Below are 24,554 nucleotides of genomic sequence, written 5' to 3' on the forward strand. Positions count from 1 at the left end.
TTGCTTGTACAAATGTTTCCCTTGTTTCCAGCTGTTTGAATGGATCTTACAGTCCAACAATAGAAGGCTGGTACACACACACCCAATACCCTTTGAACAGGCACATTGTCAATTTTTAACTACATACATGAAATGTGTTTGACCAGAGATGAATGCGTATCTGATAAAACTGAAACGACAAACTTTGCCAATACTCACACGAGTACACACGAGTAGGGCCATTTGTTCTGTAAAGGAGAGGAAGTGACAGTTTCAAATGACCTACCAGTTAAGACATAAATCTTAACTGGAGGAATAGAAATGTGTCCACTATATGCTGGCTATGTGGACAAAGTGTCCTGAGACGCCCACTGGAGACTGATTTTGAGAAGCGGTGGTCATGGGGAGAGCTGGCAGCTTTGGAGAGGATTCTTGCTTTTTGATCAGCAGCTCCAGCACGCCTAAGGGACGGGCGGAGGGACCTGAAAAACCAGTTGCCTGACATTATTACTTTCAGCGAGAAGCAACGTGGAGCCTCCTCCTCCTCCACACTCTCCTCCCCTTCTTCACATAAACACTGTGATTCACAGAGAAACCACACACACACACTCTCTCTCTCTCTCACACACTCACAGATATCCGTGATTGTTTCTGAACTCTCACGCTCTCTCAGTACATCTGACCTGTATGCTTGTACCTGTGCCGCCACCACTTTAGCTGCATTTGGGATTTATTCTCCCCTCCTGGAGTTGCTCACCCGGCTCTTCGACTCCCTGGTGTCTCCCTCCCCAGGCCTGCTGCGATTCTGGACTATGCCCCCCTCAGTCAGCTGAGGGAGGGGGCTCTTGCACTGCTCAGGCTCCCATCCGGAGAAGGCTTGGGCTGAAATCAAAGAGAAGGTGATCGGGTAGGTCACACTAACCGCTGCGGTTTTCTTGGCAGATAATTTTTTTTGTTTTGATGTAAACTCAAAGAGTAAGAACTCCCTTTCCTGTTGACTGTTTCCTGTTCTGGAGCGGGGGTTCTCTCAGACATAACGAGAACATAGGTGATTCTCAGGTGAGGGGACAAAAAAACAGCTCACATACCAAAGATCTCTCATGTATAGAAATCTGCTTTTAGTGCTAAAGAAGTGGACAAGTTTGAATTGGAATTTAAAAAAAGAGTCATTTTGACCTCTCATTAGTATCAGGCTGCATATCACCTATTGATAAGTGACTGTTTGATGGAGCAGCTGCCCTTATCTTCCCATCAGCTGGCACTATAATTGCAGGTAAATGTGATCGCACGTTGTGTAGTCCTGCTGTACCGATTCACATGATGACGGTTTATTGATTTAAGATTTGTCATCTTCACACATTAAGCTTCTTCTAAGTGTTTAATGCCTGTGTAAATCTACCCAGCTAAAACAGATATTCAAGTTTTAATCACGTTGAAACATTGCTCGAAATGTTTCCTGTTATTCAAGTTATTCAATGTGATGTGGTTTGATTTTATTTTGCCTTCTGTGATTTTCTTTGTTTAATTAGAAGATTGTGATCCTATGATTGAAGTATAAAAGAGGTTAAAATGAAATTAAAATGACGTATTCACAAATGAACTCTGTGGCTCAGTAGGCTAACTTCAATTGTATGGACTTTCTTGTGTTGTCACATTTAACTTTGATGAGCATTGTCTTATAATGTGCTTTGTTAATACAGCATTAGCAAGTCACACCGCACTTACCAGCAAAGCAACACTGTGACAGAAAATGAACTTATATAGAAATCTATTACAGACCAATTAGAAACGATGGGATTTTCATCATGGCAATGATGGATTAATTCTATGTCGTGTATCCAGTTAGAAGGAAAAGTGTGTTATACAACGTTAAACTCTATTCTGAGCAGCAGCATCTTAGTCATTTAGGAAAATTATTCATCCTATTATTAGATCGTAATATTTCTGAGGAATCTTGAATGAGTAATCAGCACTTCATCTCAGACAGTTTGTGTAGGTTTGTCTCCTGATAATAATTCTGACTGACAGATTTTAATTAGAAAATGTGTTCCTAATTAGTGTAAATACTCCCAGAGAATGTGTGAATGATGCTTTAACACTCCTTCAAGTGATTGGCTATTTTTTGCAGCTTTCACATTTGTAAACAAGCAAAAACAAAGAAAAAAAAGAGACACTGAGTTCAGCATTCAGTCTGTGCAACTTACAATCCATATTTGGGTATTTCATTGGGCTTAAATGCTTTTTTTTTTAAGTTCACACTTGAGAGATGGCTTGTTAATCCCCTCACACACTTCATTTGTCATGCTTTTCATGGCTGTGTAGAATACTCTTCACGCTAAGGAGCTGTTGTGCAAACTTATCGTAGACTCATTGCTGAAGGATTTATTGCCTCCATCTGAAACCAGTTTAGTGTGATTCTCACTACAAATACCAAATTATCTGAGCTTGTTTGGAATTTGGCTTTCAAATTTATCCACACATGGATCTACATTTTTATCGTCTTTGGGGTCTGTCCAATGACTTAACAAGTGTCCTGCAGTTATCTCCGGCATTCACACCTTTACTTTCATGGTACGATCACTTCAGCTTTACATGAATAACAGCAACTGTTCTCTGTTGCAAATTTCTGTGCTCACTGACTGGGCTCAATAAAAGTCACAGTAAAATCCCTATTTGGTGTGACATCTGAATAACCAAAGATATGAGAGGTTTACATCAGAGATGATCCAGGCGAGCTCTCTGCTGTGACTTTAGGCCACATGTCCGCTTTTCTAAGGAAACAATCGGGGCCATCTATGTCTTGTTAGCTTGCTTCAAAGTGACTGCTCAAATATTGGCTCCGACAGCCGTTTGAAGATTGTACTTTGAATGTACTTGTGAACATGGGTCGTGCGGGAGACTGCGTTGTTTTTAACGTCTGGGTGAGCATCTGCAGAGGTGGAACGAGTCAACAGCTTTGTCTGTTCATTCCCTCATAAAAAAATAATATTAAAAAAAAGGAAACTAAATTGTTCCCGTTCTGCAACGAGTCCACTTTCTGGACAGACCAATAACCGGCTTGTTTACTCAGGGTGGAAGAAAGGATATTGAATTTGCAGTGTTAGTGAATAGCTGCAGTTTGTGGAACAGCAAACAAACTCTTATTACAGAACGGAGAAGATTGACCGACGAGGACACGGATGCTGACGTCAGAATCAGTGGTCTGTTGAGATTTAGTTTCAGATTCCTTTACTTTTAAGAAACCAGAGTAAAAAAAGATGAGAGGGTCTCTTGCTACTTATGTCCTATGTCTTTTAAAAGATTATCCTGCTTGTGTATATTAACTGTAATATAGTTTCCCTGTGGGGGGAAAAACAGATTTTCCACGCTCTGGGGTTTGCAATAAACATAAAACGAGTTAACGTGGATAAGTGAATTAAGTATTTAGAGCTCAGCCAATATAGTATATAGATTGGCAATATCACAGCTACTACTGACAAATATGTTGTTCATTGTGTCCCAATGCAGGAACATGATGAAGGAAAACATACTTGGGCTGCTTTAGAAACAGTGTTATCACATATTTTACATCATAGCTGAGCAGGCAGAAATGTATTACTGAAAAGTCAATAAACAATGGCTGCATCATTTTTACTTTTCAGTATTACATCATAAAAATGAAATGCTGAAAACTGACACTTATAAAAACATATAAAGTATATTGACAATGGTGCAACAGATCATAAACTTTATGCATTCGGTTGGATCTTGGGTTTAAATCTGTGAAGTTGAAGTGTTTTTTTTTCCTCCATCCTGCAGAATCCTGGCCAAGCCACCGGCCTTTACTGCCACTCGTGTTTGAATTAGCTTGACTGATTTCCCCTTTGTTATCTTGACAATAAAGGATGTATGTTTATGGCTTATGGCATTTCCAATATGTAGCTAACTTGATCAGCTGATTACACTGTTTGGTTTGTACACCAGGAATGTGGTAGCCAGTGACCAAGCTATGAAAGGACCGGTGTTGCTTTAAAATGTTTACTGTAAATAAAAAACGATCCGGGTTCAAGCCAAAAATCCATCTGCTGGCACCTGTTATATGTTATTTAACTAACCCTGAAGAGAGCATATTCTCTAAGATTTACAATCAAAATCAAGCCAGAAAAGAGATATTATGCACATAAAAATACACTTGGACAATTAAATGAGGTCATTATCTTTTATCACAAGCGTTCAATCATGGTAAATGGCTTAGGATAACATATCTTTTGCAATTTGTTCTACTCAGGGAAACGGCGCCATGATTCATTTGCCATCAAACTCGAGTTTTGTCTTCTGGGCAGTTCAGCCGAAGTAAAGGAGTGGGTATAGGATGACGATGTCTGCACGTGAATTAGTCAAGGTGTGTTAACATTAGGTGTTTTTCCTTGGCTGAGGGCTCTCCCAACCTCTGCCACATAGCACCCATCCTAAATCTAAACTGCAGCTCCTGTGATGTATTACTTACGTCTGTCAACACACCTATTCCGTGAGAGGCGTCACACCCACTGGCTACTGAATCACAAGCATGTGCAGCTATGTAAAGAGATGCCTCTGTACCATGAAAACGCCAAGTAAAGAGGGTGGTTAAGGAGTGAAACGTTTAGTTTAAAATTACAGTACAGCTATTGGGGAGCTGTCCCAGGGTGTAACCTATGACAGCTGCTTTGGGCTCCAGTCTCAAAACAGCCTTTGACTGGATAAGGAGTTACGAAAATGGACAGATTATGTTTCAACTGTACAAAAGATGACATTAAATCTCCATCCTGGGACAATAAATGTGATCTATCTTTGCTTAATCCGATCACCTCTTTTTGATAAAAGCTGGTACACATCCTGCTGCGCTGGTGAAGCCATTTTTTTCGACAGCACATTTTTGATTGCCTCTGCAGACAAGGCAGCTTTGTAGCACAACAAATACCCGTAGCTCTACATTTGAACCTTAAAGAAAGAGCTTGTTCTTTCTCTCATGGTAACTTATTCTATAATCACCAAAGACTCAGCTATGATAAAGGCACTTTTAACAAATTTATTTAATTAGTACACCTAGCTTCTTCCCATTTAAGCCAGTTAACCATATTAATTTTTTTTTTTTTTCCAGTAAATGAATCCAGACCTGTTATTCCGTCACGTTCTGTTAATTTGCTGTAAACAACTAATGGCAAAGAACTAATGAAGACATAATAAAGGATTAGAAGCTAAAAATACAGCACAAGTACTTTAAAGAAAAGAACTGTAATTGTGTTATTTGCCACCATCTGGAAAATGTACACTATTCTTTTTACACAGTGGGCCAATAAATGAACAAATACAGTAATAATACTTCAAAGGAAGATATAGTTTAAAACTAACCATTGAAAATACAGTACTGTAAAGAAAAATACTATAGCTATCAATAAGGTACTTTTTAAACACACACATTCATTTGAACTTTTTGCCTATAGGAACAAAAATGACTCAACTGGTTACATAACCACGTCATCCCCATAGTGTATTCCCTACTGTTTCCAAAGCAATGGTGTAACTGACCTTACACATCAGACGATTAGTTAGCCACTTATCAGAAGCTGTCAACACAGCAAACAGCTGACATGATGTATGCCATTATTAATCTCTTTGCCTAATAGTATGTCAACACCTGGAGAGTCATTTATGCAATATTTGCCCGGTGGATAAGACGTAAAGTACACACACACGTATCGAGTACAAGTTTCGTTACTCTATTCTCAGAGTATGACTACAGTTCTGATTTTACTGCAGTGAAAACAATAAAATCACAGTTTAAGCCCTGACCAATTTTTGGTATTTGTGACTTTAAGTGTCTGTGCATTTGTGTCCTTGAGGTTTCGCATACACTATATGGTCTGTAAAAAGACCTTGTGCAATGCTTCCAGGATGTGCACAGTGGCTTGTAGGTGAAATGTAAACTCGAGCATGATGTTTAAGACTGAGCACAAAAGACTGCACTTATCCATACACTTCATGGGGGAAACAATAATCTAAAATCTCATAATCTCTGTAAAGTAGGTAAAAGAATGAATCAGAAATGACATGTCCAGTGTATACGCAGTGCTGGGGTGATATTTTCCATACTTTACTGTGACTATAATTGATATGATATGTGTCAGGATGTCTGCGTGGGATGATCTTCTGTGTGCCAAGATTTTCAGCTTTTTATAGCTGATGCAAATTTTTATCCGCTTGTGCCACCTGCTCTGATTGTGCCGCTGTGCTGGCAAACACGCTCCTGTTAAAGAAATCGAAATAGTTCTGTGATTTCAGCCTGGTAATTTTAAGATTAGTTAATGAGTGGTGGAAGTGATTAGGTCAAAAAATGTCAACTCATTATAAGATACAAAACCACACACACACACACACACACACACACACACACACACACACACACACACACACACACACACAACAACAACAACAACAACAACAATCTTTATTTATAGAGCACATTTAAAAGCCTTGGGCAAAGTGCTTTACATAAAACAATAAATGCTATCGTAATGTCGGCACATTAAATCTTCCACTTAATCACCGCCTCATTGAGTCACGCTTGGATGATTCACTGAGCTCACTGTGTATCCTTTGGTTTACGTTGCACTGCGTGAAAAGAGGATGAGGAAGTCCAGTGATGACGCCAGCGTGCTACAAGTGGAAACAAAAGTAGAAGTGATATTTAGAGGATGTCTTTATGGAAATCTATATGGAAATCCATTTTATGGAAGTTAAAAAGTTTGTTCGTGTCAAGTTTGCTTTGGTTGCGAGATGGTGTCGCTGTCCTTATCAGTGTCAGGGGAGAGATCAGTGACAGGGACAGCCCTGACCTACAGCTGTGATCTGATTGTTTCCTGGAGTTTCTGGGATCCTCCCACTTGACAGAGGATCTCTTCGTGACATGCTTGCAAAAAAGTAGATTAGATTGCGATCACAGTGTTCTGAGTACAATAACGAAATCACACAGGAGCCCTGATTGTCGACTTGCAGTAAAATAATATCTGAGGGTGACTCTAGGAGTCATGGCTGAGAGATCGCTAATCTATACCTTTTCATTTCTAGAACCTCGTTTGTAGGAATAAACGAATTAAATTTTAGCATCAGGAACTTCATTTTGATAAAACAGTTTGCACATAGTGGGGGTTTGACCATTACATAAGCATTTATTTTGGTAATTACCAATACTGTTACTTTAGCCAATATTTGGCATCGTGTGGTGAGCTAATAAGTTTGTTAAGCACTGTAACTTGAAGACTTTAGTAAGCACTATTATACTCATATGTTGTAAAAGAGAATGTGTTTTTTCAGTTAAAAATTTATTCATGTTTATTTTGAATCTGACTACGGGAACTTTGAGTTTTGAAAACGTTAGGAATGGGGCAGGATTACCACCACGTTTAACAGCTGAAACTAGAAAAGCAAATGCTGTGCTTGGAACGTAAAATGTTTCCCCATTCTTGCTTTATCTAAAATGTTACCTGCTTATAAGTACAGAGCCTCCATTGTGGTAATTTTGATTTATTATATGCCAAGTGTTTATGTAAGCTGACAGGTCTAGATTGCAGACAGTTCATCTTAGCGCCGCGCTCTTTTACCACAATGCCATGCTGCTTTATGTATGCGGAAAATGTGAAAAATGGATTTGTCCTGCTGAAATAAGAAAAGAAGTGTCATCTATCTGATTGGCAGGTTATGTTAAAAGTAGATCTCATTTAGCATTACTGGTGTCTTCACAGATGTTGACTAATGTCACCTTATCACCATGAAAGCATCCGGCTTCTGTAACAGTCCTTGTTCTCTTTAGTGCCAAGGATGTGATTCCTCACACCACAACATAGTTTTCCACCTCACTTCAGTCCATTTTAAGTGAGGTCTAAGTCATTAAAGATAACCCTAACCCAACATTTTGGAGAAGGGAAAGACTGATTTTTATGGAAATACTGAAAATGGATTTTGATGTGTGTCAGTTGGGAAGATTATTTTCTTTGTTCCCTGATTGATGAGAGAAGGGAATGATGAAAAAATAGTTGAATATACTAAAAAAGCTAACGGGAAAAATTGAAAAATTGAAGGGAAAGGTCAAAGTCAGGGAATGGGATAATTAATCATTATCCCCTAATTAATATAACTGAGGATAGGAAAGGAAAAGGGAGCGAAGGAGGACAAAATTTAGTAAAAGGGAATTAATAGGAAGTAAGGGAAGATTTGATTTTTGGAAATGGAGGAAAAGACACAAGAAGAGGAGGGGAAGGTTAGGCTTCAGGAAATGAAGGAAATGAAGAAGGGGTAATGCTGAGGTTAGTCCAGTGGAAGGAGGAAGAAGAGATGAAAAGGTGGGATTTAGGGTTTAAGAAAAAAGAAAACAACATAAAAGGGAACTTTTTTAAAAAGGAGTGGAAAGAGGATAAAGGGAAAGGGGGGAGGGAAGGTTGATATGAATGAACAGGATCATTTATAGAATATAGTTAGGAGGAAAGGAAGGAGAGGGCGCAGAGGTTTGGGATTTTGGTTGAAGTCATCTCTAATGATGACTTAGGCCTCAGAGGATTAGTGCAGTGTCACCTGAGATACCACAATCCTGGCCATTCTCTGCTGGTTTTTGTCCTTGTTTCTCTGGATGTTCTGAATCTTGTAATTATATTATCTACTGAAGATGATGATTTGCACTTTTGCGTTGGTAAACATTCCTAAAATGTGAAATGGCGGACCGCTGCCCACATTTGCTCCCCTTGTGCTTAAAAACGTCAAAATGTTACAAAATGTGATAACGTAAGGAGGTGTTTATGCAAAGGAGGTGCAGGGTATATGAAATAAATAAATGTTAAGTACCCCAAAATGAGAACTGTAGGGCAGGAATACAGGAACGCAGTACTGGGTCATATTTGTGCTCTGTTTTTTCAGCTTTGTTCTGACTGCCTGATGAATATACATCCCTGAAACAACAAAGGCTCTGGCAGACATGACAAAGCCTGGCATTACCAGCCAGTCAATTAGAAGCATGAGAACCCAACAATCACATCCTGTCAGTCAGTTTAATATCATTTGTTTGTGTGAGAAATCTCGTCAGAGACGAGTTATGTGGCTGGCAACATATTTTCTGCTTTGACTGCTTCTGTAGACTGCGTCGTGAAATACATCAAAGATTTTAAAAACGGAAAAAAAGGTGTGTATTTTGCTGTCTTATCTTCCCCTTACCCCCAGATCTGGTTCTGCCAGAGGTTTCATCCAGTTATAAGGGAGTTTTTCTTTCCCAGTTTCGCCAGGTGCTTACTCATAGCCTTCAATAGGGGACGGCTGTTGTGAATATATATAAATAAAACTGAACAGAAAAGCTTTATGATTGCTAGAATCTTCTGGTACCACAAATCTTGCTATTCACTCGTACTTTTTATTGTACTGTTCTGGTGAGGTTTGCCATTCTTGTGGATGCCATAAAACATTCAGTCATTACCAACTTTCCCTCCACTGAGCGATCCATCTGCTATTTTTATTCCCCATCTGTTCTTCTACATTCCTCTTATTTTCTAGATGTTTTATAAATCTATTGCAGAAACGGTTTAAACCTTATAATATTTCTCTCGAATGAATGTAGTGCTGTTTCAGTCTGTGGCTGACGTGATACTTTTTGTTCTTGGCAGGTTATTCCTGAAGATGCAAGCTTCAACCGTCTCACCAGTGACCAACACTACCGTAACTTCGAACACAACCGCTATCACCAAGTCCAAAGAACAAATACTCATTCAAAGTAAGAACATCATCTGTGTGTGAGCTCCAAACTGCAGCGTCGTCTTGAACCAGACATCAGTGAAACACATCCTTGTCAGCAAGGTTTGGTTTTTTTGTAGACACCATGATAGTGCTTTGAGTTAGATAAGAAATAATCAGAAGAGCCAGTCCTCAGAAATAAAAACCCACTGCGTCATAAAGTCTAATCTGCACATTTCTTATGGGCTTGGCAGACAGGTATTTGGTAGAAAATATTTACCGTCGTCTGTTTACCTTTTAGTGATATGGTTGCTAGGTCACAAGTCATTATTTCTGGAGGACACACAAAATAAGTTGGACCATCACAAGAAGGCGGAATGTGTATAAGACGGCGTAGCTCATAAACTGGTGGTGGTCAGAGGGTCCGGTGGCGCCTGTGTCCGGCAGCCTCGCCTCTGTCAGTGTGCCCCAGGGCAGCTGTGGCTACAATGTAGCTTGCTATCGCCAGTGTGTGAATGTGTGTGTGAATGGGTGAATGACTGAATGTAGTGTAAAGCGCTTTGGGGTCCTATGGACTAGAAAAGCGCTATACAAATGCAGGCCATTTACCATTTGCCATAAACCAACTGTCAGAGAGTTCATTGCTCATCTTTCCTTTCTTCTGTGTCTCTCAGGTTCTGGCGCTATGATTGCTGTCATTGTCATTGGCATTATTATCATTCTCGCCATTTTACTCATCATCCTGAAGACGTACAACAGGTGAGACGACATTCCTCGGACACAAGGCGATTCCTGCATACCGAATGTTTCAAGCTGTAAAGCAATGTTGCTATTTCTGTTCACTTCGTGGAAGACTAGAGAGCTGCTTCAGCTTTTCATCTTGCTTTTTTTTTATCACGTTCCGTTTGAGAGATACCATAATACCATCTTCTGTATCAGATTCTTATTTATTCTCTGCCTGTGGTTCCCTGACATTTTGACGAGGGACTTTTTCCCTATAAAGTGGCACAACCTGACGTACAGGTCACATCTATCTATATATCTGATTTGCAACCGGTAGCTAGAACCACACAGGGGCATTCCCTTCTTAGATTGTTTAACTTCAATAAAGACACATGAGAGGGACTTATGACCCTTTGACAATCTAATATATGTAATGTAAATGAGATTTTTATTTTATTCATATAGCTACTACAGTAAAAAGACAAAAGCCAAGTAAAAAACTGCTATTATTATGGAATTATTACAGGAATCACAAATTTAAAAGAAAAATCTATAAATTTGTCTTCCCAATGTCTTTGTTTGTTTTTTGTTCAGGCGGACACGTGAATCCAGACTCCTGGGAACCAGTAGAAGTTCAAAACCTCGTCCGAAGATGTCCCAATCTACAGTTCAAAGCAACTTTCCGCTGACGCCCGTGGGAATCAGCTCTGTGTCAGGGAGCATCACCAACTCAAACCCAGCCTCAGAGAGCAGCTTCCGGCTGCCCAGAGCAGAGCTCACCAGTGCGGAGGGGAATCAAGTTGAGCAGTTCAGCACCAACAGCGGGTCCACCGTGGTCACCATACATGAAAATCCATCAATAGAAAACACATAGCACCAAGACTGCGGTTTAGTCTCAAAACAGGCACTGACTGATGTGTTGTTACATATTGTGCTGACTGAATGCTGTGGAAACTCAATCTGTGACCTTGTCACTGTTAAATCTCCAACAACTGGGCCACTGGTAGAGACTACAAGGATATCATGAGGTCTTTTGGGTGTACAATTCAAAGATGATCAAAGCAGCACTGGAAAGAGACACAAGGGAAATGAAGGATCTGAATACGGAAATTTCCTGAAGAACTTTGGCTAAACTCAGTGTTCAGAGAATAGTCATTGCTGTTTGTGCTCTTTGCTGATGTTGCATTACTGCTAATGAAGTAATGAAGTAATGTGTAGTGTGGACAGCTATGGGCTTATGGCTGGATAATGCTGGTCCAGCGATGCAAATTTATGTTTTCAAGAGGTTTTTGAGTAAACGTAGAATTCATCTAATTGAAGGCATGGAAAATGATAACTCTTTTTGTAGTTGTGTAATGGACACCCTTTATGACTGAGAAAATGTGTTAATGTTCCAGATTTATTTTGAGCTCTATTAACTTTACATCATTCTGTACTTGTGAGCAGTCACACATTCACAAAAATCTCAAAAATATCATTACGTCCTTCTTTCTTTCTTTCTTTCTTTCTTTCTTTCTTTCTTTCTTTGTTACCACGCAGAATGAAGAGACCTATGTGAAACAGCTTGTCAGCCTTGCTTCCTGATGTGAATCATTTTTAATTTGACATTAAAGTATTTTTGCACTTTATTCTCTTTGGTCCATGTATTTGTATTGTTTGTAGATGTTCACTAAATGAAATGAAGTGAAAATAAAAACTAATATTTGTAGTAGTGGATTGTCTGTTTATTACAATGAAGTAATTAGCACAGAGAATAATAATAGTAGTAGTAGTACAAATAATATTTGGAAGCGGAAGAGTGAGTCCCTGCGCCCTCTGCTGGTAGTCTCTGGAAAAGTAATGACTGGAAAGCCTCAAAGCTGCGTTCAAGAGGGCAAGAACTGTTCGCAAACTCCAACGACCAGAAGCTGCAAATGAGAGAAACAGTCCTCACCAATTTATTTTTGCACATTTCTTGGACAAGTTTAAGGATTTGCACTTTAAATTCTTGCACTATGAATTTATTCGTTTGAATAATGTTCGCTAACAACTGAAAACAATCTTGAACGCGACTTATAGCGACTGTTGACAACCAGGACGATGGTGACCGTAGGTGAGTTGGCCATAATCTATTGTTTCCCTTAAAAATCATATTAGTTGTCAAGAATTTGAAGATTTCGTCTGTATTTTCATTTAAATGTATATTTGCAAGTTTCCACCTCCTCACCAGAATTAACAACGCAAAGCTAAGCCAGGAGTAGTTAGCATCTTACTACCTATGCTAAGGAAGTAAGCTCGTTTTAATGTGTTGCAGTCGAGCTGCTGAGTCTCCTGTTGGTGTCAGTGCTGTGGGGCTGCACCAACCCTTTCCTAAAGAGAGGCACCGAGGGGATAGAAAATGTGACAAAAACCAGCAAAGTGGCACAGCTGCTGGCGGAGCTCAGGTTTCTCTTTCTTAACATCAAGGTAGGTTTTGAGACAGCAGATTCGCGCATTTTAAGGTAGACTGTATGTTACTGTAACTGGCTCAGTTGCTCCCTCTCCCTTGTGTTGCTCTACAGTACCTGGTCCCATTTCTGTTAAACCAGAGTGGTTCAGTGGTCTACTATTACACACTTTCAACCACAGGTGAGACCTAGCACAAGTGTAGCCTGAAACACTAATGAGAACTTACCAATAGAGGTGTGCGGATCGGGCCAAATATTGAGTGTATCGATACCAGCGGTGGTATTGTATCCGATCGATATTTTGTTTCTGTGTTAAATAAAGTGTTTTGGGGTTTTGGGTTTTTTTGGAAATATATCTCAAACATGCGCTATGAAGAATGGCTGAACCTTTTTGTGTTGACTCTCTGTCTGTTTATTTATAGCCTACAGCATAATTAAACAACAGAAGTTGAGCCAGGTACATTTACATTCCAGGTCTCCAAAAAACAAAAAAAACTGTTTCTGAATGCATGAAAACCTTATAAGTGTTTAAGTTATAAGTGTTATTATTTTGAAAAGTAGTCAAAATCACAGTAAATCACAAAGTTTTAATGGTCATTAAAATGTGTTCAAAATTTCAAATGATGATTCATCCCATGAATCATGACACACTGATATACCTATATAAGCTATATGTATAGGCTAAAAGTATCGGTATTGGTTTAGTATCAGTATTACTGGCCCTATATTTACTTCATATCAGATCATACCAGAATTTCCTGTATCAAATGCCAATAAGCCACCGTAGATTAGTTTTTCACATGGCTTACTGGATAAATGTTAAATGTAATTTCTTTTAAACACTACAAGCAGAAAATCATCATACTTAATGGAAGATGTTTGAGAAATTACTTTTATTGCTTTACTTGACACAGACTGTCACTGTATGCCTTCTTTGTAGACTAGAAATTCATTTTTTTTAAAAACCTTTCTTCTCATCCAGAGTTATCATTTGCTGTTCCTGTAGCCAACTCCCTCACCCTCCTTTGCACTCTGCTAACTGGCAAGTTTCTGGGGGAAGAGATTGGAGGCAAACGTAAGTCACTCATGTGATAACACTACATTTGTTTGCTTTTTTTAAAATAATGAGGCCAGTCACACAACCGGTGGTATTTATCTAGAAAAGGAAAGATTCAGATGCTGATTTTGAAAGTCAGACTTTAAGCTGTTTAGAGTCATGATTAAAAAGAAAATTAACCACTCTCTAATTCAAAGGTTTTACATATCAGGAAGCAATAAAAATCATCTGATGCTTTGCAGTTCTTCAAATTAAGTAAATACAGTATCGGTTGTACTAAAGAACATAGCATATTACACGCTGTCATTATTTATGTAACGTAAACTAAGCCAAATGAAGAAGGATTATGTGAAACGCTAAATACAACCTTACTTCTTCTACAGGAATTAATAGGGTATTTAGGAGCCAGATTAGTAGATTACAGATGTCATTATTCGGTGGAAAAGCATTTAGGTCAATTACCATACTTCCAGAGAGTGGACATGCCAGGAAATTAATCCCAAGGTCAGATTGTGCAATTCTCAGACAAACTTGAAAAAAAGAAAACCAAGAGCTACATCTCAGACTCTACAAGCCTCCGTTAGCATGTTAAATGTTAAAGTTTATGACAGTTCAGTTAGAAAAAGACTGAACAAGTATGGCTTGTTTCGAAGGGTTACCAGGTCAAAGCCTCAGCTTTCTAAAAAGAACATGGCAGCAGAGCTGTGGTTTGCAAAGCTGCAGCTGAACAAACCGCAAATCTCCTGGAACAATGTCCTTTGGAGTGACGAGACCAAAATAGAAATGTTTGGTGATAATGCACAGAGTCACATTTGGCAAAAATCAAACACGGCGAATCAGCACAGACACCTCATACCAACAGTCAGCACAGTGATGGCGGGGTGATGATTTGGACTTGTTCTGCATCCACAGGACCAGTAACTGCACCTTGCAGTCACTGTGTCAGCATCCGTAAGCCAAGGTGTTCTAGTCAAATGAGAGGCTACATGTGTGTCTGACAGCTAAAGCGTGACTTGATCCTAACCCTTGCAACACCACAGCTACAACAGAATCGCTGCAAAAGAAAAGAATAGAGGTGTTTCAATGACCCAGTCAAAGTCCAGACGTCAACCTGAAATGCTGTGCTTAAACAAATCCCCGCTAACCTCAATGAACTGAAGCAACATTGTAAAGGTGATTGGGCCAGAATGATGTGACAGATTGAGTCATACAGAAAACGATTACTTCAAGTTATTGCTGTTAAAAATTGTTCTGCAAGCTATTGAATAATGAGTTGTACTTAATTTTTTACACACTTCGTCTGTATTTTGGTTTAGTTTTTGTTTAATTAATAATGACACAGTTTAATATGTTGTTGTTCATCTGAAGTTGTGCTAACTGAACTGAAAGAGGGTGACATTTCTTTGTACCATGACCGTACCTAATTAATAAATACATTTTTTTTAACTTTAACTATCTTGATATCCTTGCCCACACATCTGTCTGCAGAGGCTGTCGTAGGAATGTTCCTCACCATGGCTGGCATCACTCTGTGTATTATAAGCTCCATTGATGATATTGACAGAGATACTGGGAATCAGAATTTGACCCAACCCGTGTACTGAAGGAGATCAGGATTTAAGCCAATTCCTCTGCGCCTTCAAATAAATCCTTCGCCGTAAATGGAAAGACGGGCAATGAAGCTGGAGCAGGACTGAAGAAGACGATTTAGATTCAGAGAGCAGCTCCTGAGAGCGGCGATGCTGATGGGAGAATTGTGTCTAAACAAACTCAAGCTTCAAAAGGCCTGTCCAGAAAACTCTCACACCATGTTGAGGGGGGGAAGCGGGTTCATGGAGAGTTCACCACAGAGCTTGACTCGATTTATGACGCTCGCATAGAAAAGCGGTGGTTGTTAACTTTTACTTTTAAATGCTCCGCAGCTGACTGGCATCTGCATAGATCCTGCAGAGACCACATATAAATAAGCCCGGGGTAGATGTCAGCTTCTGGTTTAATGGGGACAGTTTGTGGTGGCTGCCTTTAGCCTGCTGTAGAGTAAGAGCAAGGCAGGAGGGGACAATGTTGTTGTATAGCTTGAGGATAAAATTTTCATCTTTCGCCTTTCCTTTTACTGTTTACTCGTAATATACTGCTTTTATTTTCCAAACTACTTTTGAAAGAAAAAGACTTTAACTGTGTAAAGAGTTCAGAAATTGGTCACATGTACAGTAATATATATGTTTATTGTCACATTTAATTGATACAAGACACTGTACAGATGACTGTTAATATTGTGCTCTGTTCCTGTGTTGTTGCTGATATTTAATCAATAAATTCTTGGCAACACTACTGTTCCCCAACACTCATTTAGTAGTCACTCATTTTTCAGTATAGGTTTAAGATTTACCCTAAAAAATGTTTTTTTTTTTCTGTACGCATAGTGAATATATTGCAGCATTGAACATCTACACAGTATCAACATAAGAATCATGCCTGTAAAACTGAATGGACAATGTCATAAACGGGTGTACGATACAATAAACTTCAATCAGTTTTAGTTGAAGCTTGTAGAGCTTCTGATAGTGTATCCACCTGTTGTAGTGTTTGTTCTGCTTGCACTTCTCACGCTTACATTTTCTACAATAAAACAAACATACATTAATGTTGTTATTTGGCTCATTATCACAGTTAAAGTACTACTAATTTAATCAAACGTTCATGCGATGTGAAACTGTTAGGATGCCGTGACCTCCTGATGATGGTGGTTTTGTTCTGTTGCAACCGACGGCGCATCCTGCAGGATCTCCTGTCACAGCAACGACACTAAATTAGTGTAAAGGCAAAAGCTATCAGCAAGACGAGTTTAATGCCTTGGTTATATTGATGCCAGTAAAAACGCGATGGTGTTATAGGGTGTGAAGTTGGTAAACTTGCCTTTTCTTTTCTGTGCTCTGCGTGGCTGCTAGACAACGAAGGCCTCGACTTTGAAGACGTCTGCTTCAGCTCCTTTTGAAATGAAAGTCACAAAGATTTTGCCTCCACGTGCTGAAGTTCTGTATTTGTTCAATTGATTAATTAGCTACTCGTGGGTGTGAGTGTGTACCAGTATTTCAGCTTTGGACTCCTGCTCCTCTTCAGATAGTAATGCCTTTTAACGGCACAAGAACAAAAATGGGTAACCCTTTTAATGTGAACACGTGAATTACGATTAAATGTAAACAACCCACCCACACGAACCGTACCTGCTTTCCACTGTACTTGTGTGGGTGCTCCTCGTCGTCGTGCTGCTCACCCTTGATAATTTGTGCTTGTCTCTTGAGAGAAATAAATAGTGTTTTTTTTTAATGCTTTTGTTCAAAATGTGCAGCATGCATGTACTGTCCTTGTGACAGTGAATTAATAATTACTCCACATGCATGCAGGACAACTATTATTCAGTGGTATTTTTGGTTTTGCTTGTACAGGAGTGAGTGATGAGTGTTATTTCTCATATCTAACAAAACATGTTAGATATGGCATAAAAAATGCCTACCATCTGTTTGTTCTGCAGAGGATCCTCTGGGTTAGTTAATTCCTCCTCCTCCACTATTTCTGCAGCTCTCTTTGGAAAGGAAATATGATTAAAATTTAGATTTAATCTCACTTCTATAATATTAAGGGCAGACAAATGCGCCCACCTCAGTCATATTTTAGCATTTAATTATCTTCTATTCAATTATGAGTCTGAAATGACGCAGAGGTGCCTGAAGCTAACCTGATCAACAGGAAGCTCTGTAGCTGTATTTTCATCCTCCTGCACCTCCTCTGCCCCTCGTACCTCTTCTCTCCTTTTCTGTGCTGAACTTTTAAATACACTGGGCTGGCCTGTCATGGGTAGATATCAAAAGTTTTTTACCACCAAAAAGTGGAGATACTCCTTAAGACTGATTGGATTTCATGAAATCCTCACCAGATCCATTGCTGAGCGGTGGTCTCGTTTGCATTCGATTCTTCCGGATCTTGACCGGCCTGGCAAAAAACGTAGAGGTCTCATCTGCTCCCTCTCTCCTGCTCCTTTGCTGGGAAGCTTGTGGGGCTGCAGCTTCATCTCCTGTTGACTTCACCCTCCGACCGTCTGACTGAAATTCATGGGTCACATTGAATATGTTACATAACAAACACTAAATTATATAAATACTCATAATATAGCATCATATAGTGTGAATATAAGTCAGTGGAGACTTGTTTGTTTGTTTTACCTCTGGGGAGTCAAGGAGAGCTGAGTCACTGCATTGGTCTTCAGGCCCACTTCCTGCTTTCCTGTTCTAATGGGGAAAAAAACAGAAGTTGTTCATAGCCTGTTAATGTTTTCTTCTGACAGCTGCCAATCAGACCTGACATTTAGGCTGGAAAATAACGATCCTAAAACTGTATTTTAAGACATGAAAATAAAGCAAGTAACTGAATGCAGAGAGAGAGGAGGAGGATTACCTCAGCTCTCCTTAACATCCTTCTCTTCCCAGGGTAATAGCTACAAAATGAAGAAACATAGTTATTAAAAAATGGGAGAGAGGAATGTGTGGGATATTGTTCTCTTCTTGTTTCCAGTCGTCTGATTATTATTCATGTGTTAGCACAGACTGACACAAGCACGGGTTTTGTTTTGTTTTTTACAAAGGAACTTCCATGATTGTACCTCTCTGTAGTTTTGGAGATTAATAGCTCCACATATGGGAGTTTCTTGAACCTCTCAGTTCCCACGGCAACATAGCAGCGGCCAGTCTCCAGCTCCCCAGCTGAGGACACGGCCACTCCTTCTAGAGAACACAACCTGAAAAACGTACAGGGGTTCGATATTTACTTTATTAGATCTTTCTGTTTGTATTTCACAGAGCTATTGGGAATGTTTTTGACCTTCTGTGTAATGGTGTCACTGACCTGCGCACCGCACCGGTCCTTAGGCTGACCTTCTCTGTGATTAGACTCAAGATCTGATCCAGGTCCTGCTGCATGCTCCGAGGAATGATGAATCGGAACGGTGGACACAGGAGGTCTCCATTTCGAAAAACGCTGAACATAACAAGAAACATCTTAATTCTTGTATGCAGATATGTGATGAAAGAGTTAAGAACTGGTAATTGTTACTACTGGTCTAAGCTGGTTGTGAAAAGATAGTTTCCCAGTGGTTTCCTTAAATGAAAGATTAGGAACAATTATTTAGCAATCAAGGAATAATGAATGATAGTTTAATTAGCCACAGCAACGATACTTTAAATCTTCCTACAGTTGCATTACTTTAATGTGAAATTGATTTTGGTATAAGTCTGGGAAACGTGGATATTTGTTTTCAGGGCAAAGATTAGGGTGTTGTTGATTTTTTCAAACTCCCCAAAAGTGTTGCTAAAGGAAACATCAGGGGAAGCCAGTAGTAGCAGTTTATTCTCTGGAGATCTTAAGGACAAAATTTCCTCTCATCCAGTAGGTGCAGAGATAATTTAATCCAAAATGAAAGCAATGGTACTGCCAGCAAACTGTATGTAAAAAATAAATAAATACATTTCTGATACTATGTATATATGCCTCCGATAAGCAGTTCTTCCAACTCACTGTATAATGCAAGGCACAGGTATATACTTCCTCCATTTAGCTGACACATTCGGCCTCTGGATTGCTTTGACCTAGAGGGGACCAACATAAAATCAGATGCTTGCCACTGCAGAACATCAAATGCTGTCAATTTTTCATCAAGTTTCAAAATTCCCTTAACAGATTTACATCATTCCTGTCCTGCACATAAATACCACTGCATGCATATCGCCAAGAAAATCATTATCCGAAAAGTGTATTCAGCTCATATCAGCTCAAGTGCTGCAGCCATGGAAACTGACGTCACTCCAAGACTCCTCGGATGGTGCATTTAGACACGCCGTGTCTTATCTGAGGGCCCTCACCCATGTCGTCGCATAGTAATGAAATCTGGAGCCAATATCCATGTCTGCCTCTAGCTGAGCTAAATCAGTGGGCTCTGATAATCTCCTCGTTATTGTTTTTTTTTCCTTCTTTAAAGTGGCAGACGTTTAATTATTTACAATGTGTCTGAATCCAGAAGGAGGGCTCAGAATTTGAGTATTAGGCCTGCCTGAACATGTACACAGCCCTGATTACACTGGGTGGAAGCATAAAAACTTCAAACACAAACACTCAACATACGGGCACACTTCTTGTGTATCTCCACAGCAACCACAATACAGACATGTAAGACTTTAAAGCCAAAGGCCCCACCTAAAAAACAAACAAACACTTATCCAAAATAGCATCTATGCACGCTTATTCTATACTCATGTATGTTTTTTGTTCATAAAAGTAAGACTAATAGATCGCTCTACATCAGAAACACTAAGAGGTCAGTCCTGCCAGCAGGTCAGAATATAAAACAAGTACTTGTCGTGAGTGGCTCTAAAGTGTGTGTGGCTTTGAAATCAATTTAGTGTGAATGCTAAGGGAGCTTCATTATGCCTAATCCTAGCATCCTCGTCACTGTGCACTGCCTGCCTTTCATTTTACTGAAAAGGTTGAGTTCAGCCGAAGAGAAAGGATAATTTTCTTGATGAAATCGTTTGACGTTTCAATATCCCGCTGAAATTAATGAAGCTGTCACATGAGAGTACCCTGCAAGTTCTGAGTGACTGAGTGTTTGATGGACAGTGCAGTCATTAGCCCATTATATCCGCTAATCTACCTAACAGCCTGTGACTTCAATAGGAGGATAACAGGGGACATGCACGGCTAATACTTGCTCATAAGAATGGGTCGTCACTTTTAAAGGCGAATAAGGTTGCGTCAATAAACAAAAAATCCTGCACTCTTTTTAAATTTGACTTGGAAGGAGTTGAAATGATCAGCTTGATATGACTGTAGCCTGGTGGTGCATTCCTCTTGGTTAGGCTAGGATTAATCAGTTACAGATTCCTTAAAAGGACTGAAATGAAATGAAAGCCTACCTGGGTTTCCTCACGAGCAGTGGGTTGCTTTTTTGTTCTCACGTTCAGGTAACTGTGCATAAAGACAAGGGATATAACGAAGAAAACCCTAACACAGTACTTGATCTGTTTTCCAGACATCAAGTATAAATAACTTCATTTTGTTGTACTCACTCGAGTTTCTTGAATCTCTCAAAGCCAGCAGCAACATACTGGGCTCCTGTCCGTAGATCCTGCAGGTCTGTGACTCGGTGGCCCTGCCTGGGGGTGTACAGAGTCCTGACGGCAAGAGGGGCACCGATGCTCTGGGTCACTTCATTCAGAAAGGCCTCCATGGTGACCACCTGTCGCTGGTTGACCACAAACCTGCGTCCACTGTAGAAGGGGTCTCCATTCCTATACACCACCACACTCTTCACTGGAGGCAGCAGAGATGCAGCTGCAGAGCCGGCAGCCATCTCTGAGTGCATATATGCATGCATGTATTCTCATTCATTGCACCTAATAATTGCATTTACTGAACCTTTTCATACACACACACACACACACACACACACACTACATTCTTTGGGTTCACACATTTCCAAAAGTCACACATTAACACAAACAAATGATCCAGCTACCACTCCAAAGTGCCAAACAATGCTCTGTCACTCACATGCTCGGTGAAGAATTAAGAGGGAAAACTGCAGAAAAGCCAAAGGTGAAGATCAGTCTCTGCTGTTGTTGTGGTAGTGGTCTGTCTGGGCTCCCCCTCACCACGTTCTGCTCCTCTCTATCCCCTTCACATTCAAACACTCTCACACGGACACTACTCCACTGATGGCGGTGAGTATTTCCTGGTTGCCATAGCAGCGTGGCCAGCAATGACTGGCTTTGTGGGCCAAACCATCGGCAGAAACCACAACAAAAGAGACAGGCAAGAGGAGGGGAGAACGGGTGGGTCTCCTGCGCTGTAAGCTGAATCAATAAGATAACCTCTACAGGCAGGTTAAAAAAAGAAGAAAAAAAAAGGCCAAATCCATCAAGCATAGAAGTGAGAGCAAGTGAAACAGCCAGGTGATTCTTTTTCGTAAATATTAAATATCCAAGCACAACAGAAGATCTCTCAAGGGAGTAACGAGGAAAAGTTCAGCTTTAACTTATAAATATTTTTCTTTCCCTGGGTTCTCTATAAGGACTTAAATACCAGAGGACAACAGGTGTTTAATAGGAGATTGCTGTGAACATTTGAAGGATAATTTCCTAATGAAATGAGTGATAGTGATAGCTCAGAAATATGAGCTCCTGGGAAGCATGCTCACCTGGACTTTAGTGAACAAAACTTCTCCATGCACAATTGTAAACCATCTAAAACTGGCACAGTTAATGCTCCAAGTGAAGCCCAAGCGGTAGACAGCACAACAAAGAAAACGTTGTAGTAAAATAACATTTATTTTATTTATATACATGAAAATACACAATATACAGGTTTATTAACTTGTGCCAAACACGAAAAAGGTACTCAGTGCAGCAGGTTCCTGCGTACATGAAGGCATCACTCCCACATGTTTAAGTCCAGTTCATGGTAACGATGCCGTCAGGACACGCTAAGTTTATCCTTCAGCGACAAGTACTGTAGGAAAAAAGAAAGAAAACAGTCACTAAAAGTAACATGTTCTTCTGCATGTCTGGATGAGTGCATTCTCAGTGCATGACAACACATCTATAAAAAGTGTTGCTCCACATCTTGGCAAATTTACACACTCTGGTGCTGAAGGGCGCCTCACGGAAGCAACGAAATGTGTTAAAGATAAATTAAAGGATTTAAATCAGCTCTCAGTGTGAGGGTAAAGGGTACCGACAGCTAAACATGCTTCTACCTGATTTACACGCTTAATACATGGGAGAAAATGGGCCGAACCATCCAGCGTGCATGTTTGTAGCTGGGGGGTTTGGACTGTCCGTAATAAGTCACTGTTGACACTTACTGCAAAATTAACATTTGTTATCTGATTGTTGGATGTAGGCTCTAGAACGAAGGCTGCTTCTCAGACCTGCTGGATGAACTTATTTTGGGAACCAGTAAATAAATTCCACTATGGAGCAGAAGCAATTTTATTACAGCGGGAGACTGTCACTGCTGAATAAACGTAGGGAAGCACTACATCTCTCTCTTTCTTCGCCTTACCTTTTTCCTGCTGTCAATTGCCTGCTGAAGCCAGAGCAGCTCCATGGTCAGGGTGCTTCTATGGAAACGCAGGGCCTCTGGGGTACGGGGCACCTCCTGAGTCAAGCAGTACCGATGAGAACCTGATGGAGGGATGGCGAATTCGAAACGGCTCAAAAGGTTTCACCAAATTCAGTTTTGGATTAACACATTTGAGGCTAGACAAACTGTGTAATTAATGCAGGTGAACACTGATTGCATTCTACTTTTTAAGCTTCTGTGATTCTATTTTTAGAGGCAAAAGCTACATTAGGCTTCTCTTTTATTCACAACGGGTCACCACAGCAGGTAACTACACATGTTTCATTTGGCAGAAGGAATCCCAAAGAGATTTGTTAATCCTTTTGGGAGTTACCAGCCCTTATAACTAAATTAAGGACTGTGTGAATGCATCTTCTTTGAATCTTGAAAATTGTGACTGTAAATTTCTTAAAGACTGAACAAGAGGCAATATTTTTTAAAACACCTTCTACACACGCACACAACATGGCTCCACTTTGTGTGAAACTTTAATATACCTTTATGAGACTGAGTATAGTTCATATCTAACTCAACACTGCTCCAGACAGATGACGACCCTGCTGTGCTCTCCACCACACCGCTTTGTCTTTGGCCCTCTCCTTCCCCTCTAATAGAGCTGCTGCTGGGTAAACAGGTCTGTGAATCATCTCTCTCTGCTTCTGTCTTCTCTAGCAGGGCACAGTGATGATCTCTGTTCTCTGGTGAGAGTGCAGGGATCTGGGGAGTAGCACTGACATCTGTCTCTGGATTTAGAGGCTTAGTGGCAGGGCTGCTGGGTGGTGGACGTAGGCTGCCCTGAAAAAGCAAAAAGCAAATGCATGAGAACATTTTGTATGTGGGGTATTAAACGTCACCCTTATTCGCATAAATGCCACTTACCGTGTCTATGAACTGGGGAATAGAGATCAGCGTGTCCGTCCACTTTAAATGCGTCAGGCGCCCGTCAATCTCCTTCACGATGTCTTCAAAGTCTTCGCGTGCTTTGCAGACTTCTTTCCTTACCAGATATCCACGCGAGCATGCCTGTGGCGAGGAAAGGAGTAATTGTAGTCTCACTATCATATGAATGCTAACTATAGCAGACGTTAGCACCTGTTTTCCTGAGAAAGCAAGAGTGGCTAGGAAGCTAAACGTAGCACAGAAAAGACACCCTGAAAAATTACTCTGCGTATAAACATGTATCATCGACAGCAGATAAATTACCTGCAAATTTACGATTGTTTTCTCCCATTTGCTTCTCTCCATTGCTATGGTAACATGACTATGCCGCTACGGAGAGCGGGAGCGTAACTCAAAGCTTTTATTTACTTCCTGTGCCAAATCTAAAAAATAAAAGGTTGCCCTTGTAAGATATAACAACATATTTACATATTTTCAGATTAACCTTTCATATATGGTCATAAGTGTAATTTTGTACAGTTTACAAATATATGAACCATAAATAGTTGTGTAAAATAATTTTTCTCAAC

At 40.1% G+C, this 24,554-nt stretch overlaps 4 protein-coding genes across 4 annotated transcripts; 2 read left to right on the plus strand and 2 right to left on the minus strand.

Moving 5' to 3' along the window:
* The first annotated feature begins 582 nt into the window (after positions 1–582).
* On the plus strand, positions 583–12,098 carry ncmap (non-compact myelin associated protein). The gene is made up of 4 exons (XM_085257495.1): positions 583–886; positions 9,642–9,748; positions 10,383–10,467; positions 11,026–12,098. The coding sequence occupies exons 2-4, from the start codon at positions 9,655–9,657 to the stop codon at positions 11,303–11,305; spliced, it is 459 nt and encodes a 152-aa protein (XP_085113621.1). The 5' UTR covers positions 583–886; positions 9,642–9,654; the 3' UTR covers positions 11,306–12,098.
* A 186-nt stretch (positions 12,099–12,284) lies between these two features.
* tmem234 (transmembrane protein 234) lies at positions 12,285–16,256 on the plus strand. Its single transcript, XM_085257496.1, has 5 exons — positions 12,285–12,523; positions 12,725–12,876; positions 12,972–13,038; positions 13,840–13,932; positions 15,403–16,256. Exons 1-5 carry the CDS (start codon positions 12,511–12,513, stop codon positions 15,516–15,518), a joined length of 441 nt encoding a protein of 146 aa, XP_085113622.1. The 5' UTR covers positions 12,285–12,510; the 3' UTR covers positions 15,519–16,256.
* A 12-nt stretch (positions 16,257–16,268) lies between these two features.
* Positions 16,269–21,368, minus strand: dcdc2b (doublecortin domain containing 2B). The gene is made up of 14 exons (XM_085257493.1): positions 21,030–21,368; positions 20,877–20,928; positions 19,483–19,553; positions 18,814–18,945; positions 18,572–18,706; positions 18,367–18,406; positions 18,135–18,200; positions 17,846–18,014; positions 17,651–17,760; positions 17,429–17,497; positions 17,139–17,210; positions 17,000–17,044; positions 16,831–16,902; positions 16,269–16,702 (listed from the first exon to the last, which is right to left on the minus strand). Exons 1-14 carry the CDS (start codon positions 21,335–21,337, stop codon positions 16,631–16,633), a joined length of 1,413 nt encoding a protein of 470 aa, XP_085113619.1. The 5' UTR covers positions 21,338–21,368; the 3' UTR covers positions 16,269–16,630.
* Positions 21,369–22,270: 902 nt separating this feature from the next.
* On the minus strand, positions 22,271–24,393 carry iqcc (IQ motif containing C). Its single transcript, XM_085257214.1, has 5 exons — positions 24,289–24,393; positions 23,965–24,108; positions 23,583–23,880; positions 23,026–23,147; positions 22,271–22,470 (listed from the first exon to the last, which is right to left on the minus strand). Exons 1-5 carry the CDS (start codon positions 24,328–24,330, stop codon positions 22,435–22,437), a joined length of 642 nt encoding a protein of 213 aa, XP_085113340.1. The 5' UTR covers positions 24,331–24,393; the 3' UTR covers positions 22,271–22,434.
* Between the last annotated feature and the right edge of the window lie 161 nt (positions 24,394–24,554).

The sequence above is a fragment of the Mchenga conophoros genome, linkage group LG19 (genome assembly GCF_057382185.1).
Source record: "Mchenga conophoros isolate Kocher_MC1m ecotype Shallow Benthic linkage group LG19, M_conophoros_male_GT1.1, whole genome shotgun sequence".
Classification (NCBI taxonomy): domain Eukaryota; kingdom Metazoa; phylum Chordata; class Actinopteri; order Cichliformes; family Cichlidae; genus Mchenga; species Mchenga conophoros.

Bases quoted from the DNA above. Each gene is read 5' to 3' on its own strand.
- ncmap (XM_085257495.1), top strand. From the start codon at position 9,655: ATGCAAGCTTCAACCGTCTCACCAGTGACCAACACTACCGTAACTTCG. The intron at 9,749-10,382 runs GTAAGAACATCA...TGTGTCTCTCAG, and splicing joins AGAACAAATACTCATTCAAA to GTTCTGGCGCTATGATTGCT. The intron at 10,468-11,025 runs GTGAGACGACAT...TTTTTTGTTCAG, and splicing joins ATCCTGAAGACGTACAACAG to GCGGACACGTGAATCCAGAC.
- tmem234 (XM_085257496.1), top strand. The intron at 12,877-12,971 runs GTAGGTTTTGAG...GTTGCTCTACAG, and splicing joins TTCTCTTTCTTAACATCAAG to TACCTGGTCCCATTTCTGTT. The intron at 13,933-15,402 runs GTAAGTCACTCA...ATCTGTCTGCAG, and splicing joins GGAAGAGATTGGAGGCAAAC to AGGCTGTCGTAGGAATGTTC.
- dcdc2b (XM_085257493.1), bottom strand. From the start codon at position 21,337: ATGCATGCATATATGCACTCAGAGATGGCTGCCGGCTCTGCAGCTGCA. The intron at 18,707-18,813 runs GTCAGTGACACC...TACGTTTTTCAG, and splicing joins AGGACCGGTGCGGTGCGCAG to GTTGTGTTCTCTAGAAGGAG. The intron at 18,015-18,134 runs GTAAAACAAACA...CATGAATTTCAG, and splicing joins CTCTCCTTGACTCCCCAGAG to TCAGACGGTCGGAGGGTGAA.
- iqcc (XM_085257214.1), bottom strand. From the start codon at position 24,330: ATGGAGAGAAGCAAATGGGAGAAAACAATCGTAAATTTGCAG. The intron at 24,109-24,288 runs GTAATTTATCTG...TCCTCGCCACAG, and splicing joins AAACAATCGTAAATTTGCAG to GCATGCTCGCGTGGATATCT. The intron at 23,881-23,964 runs GTAAGTGGCATT...TTGCTTTTTCAG, and splicing joins TTCCCCAGTTCATAGACACG to GGCAGCCTACGTCCACCACC.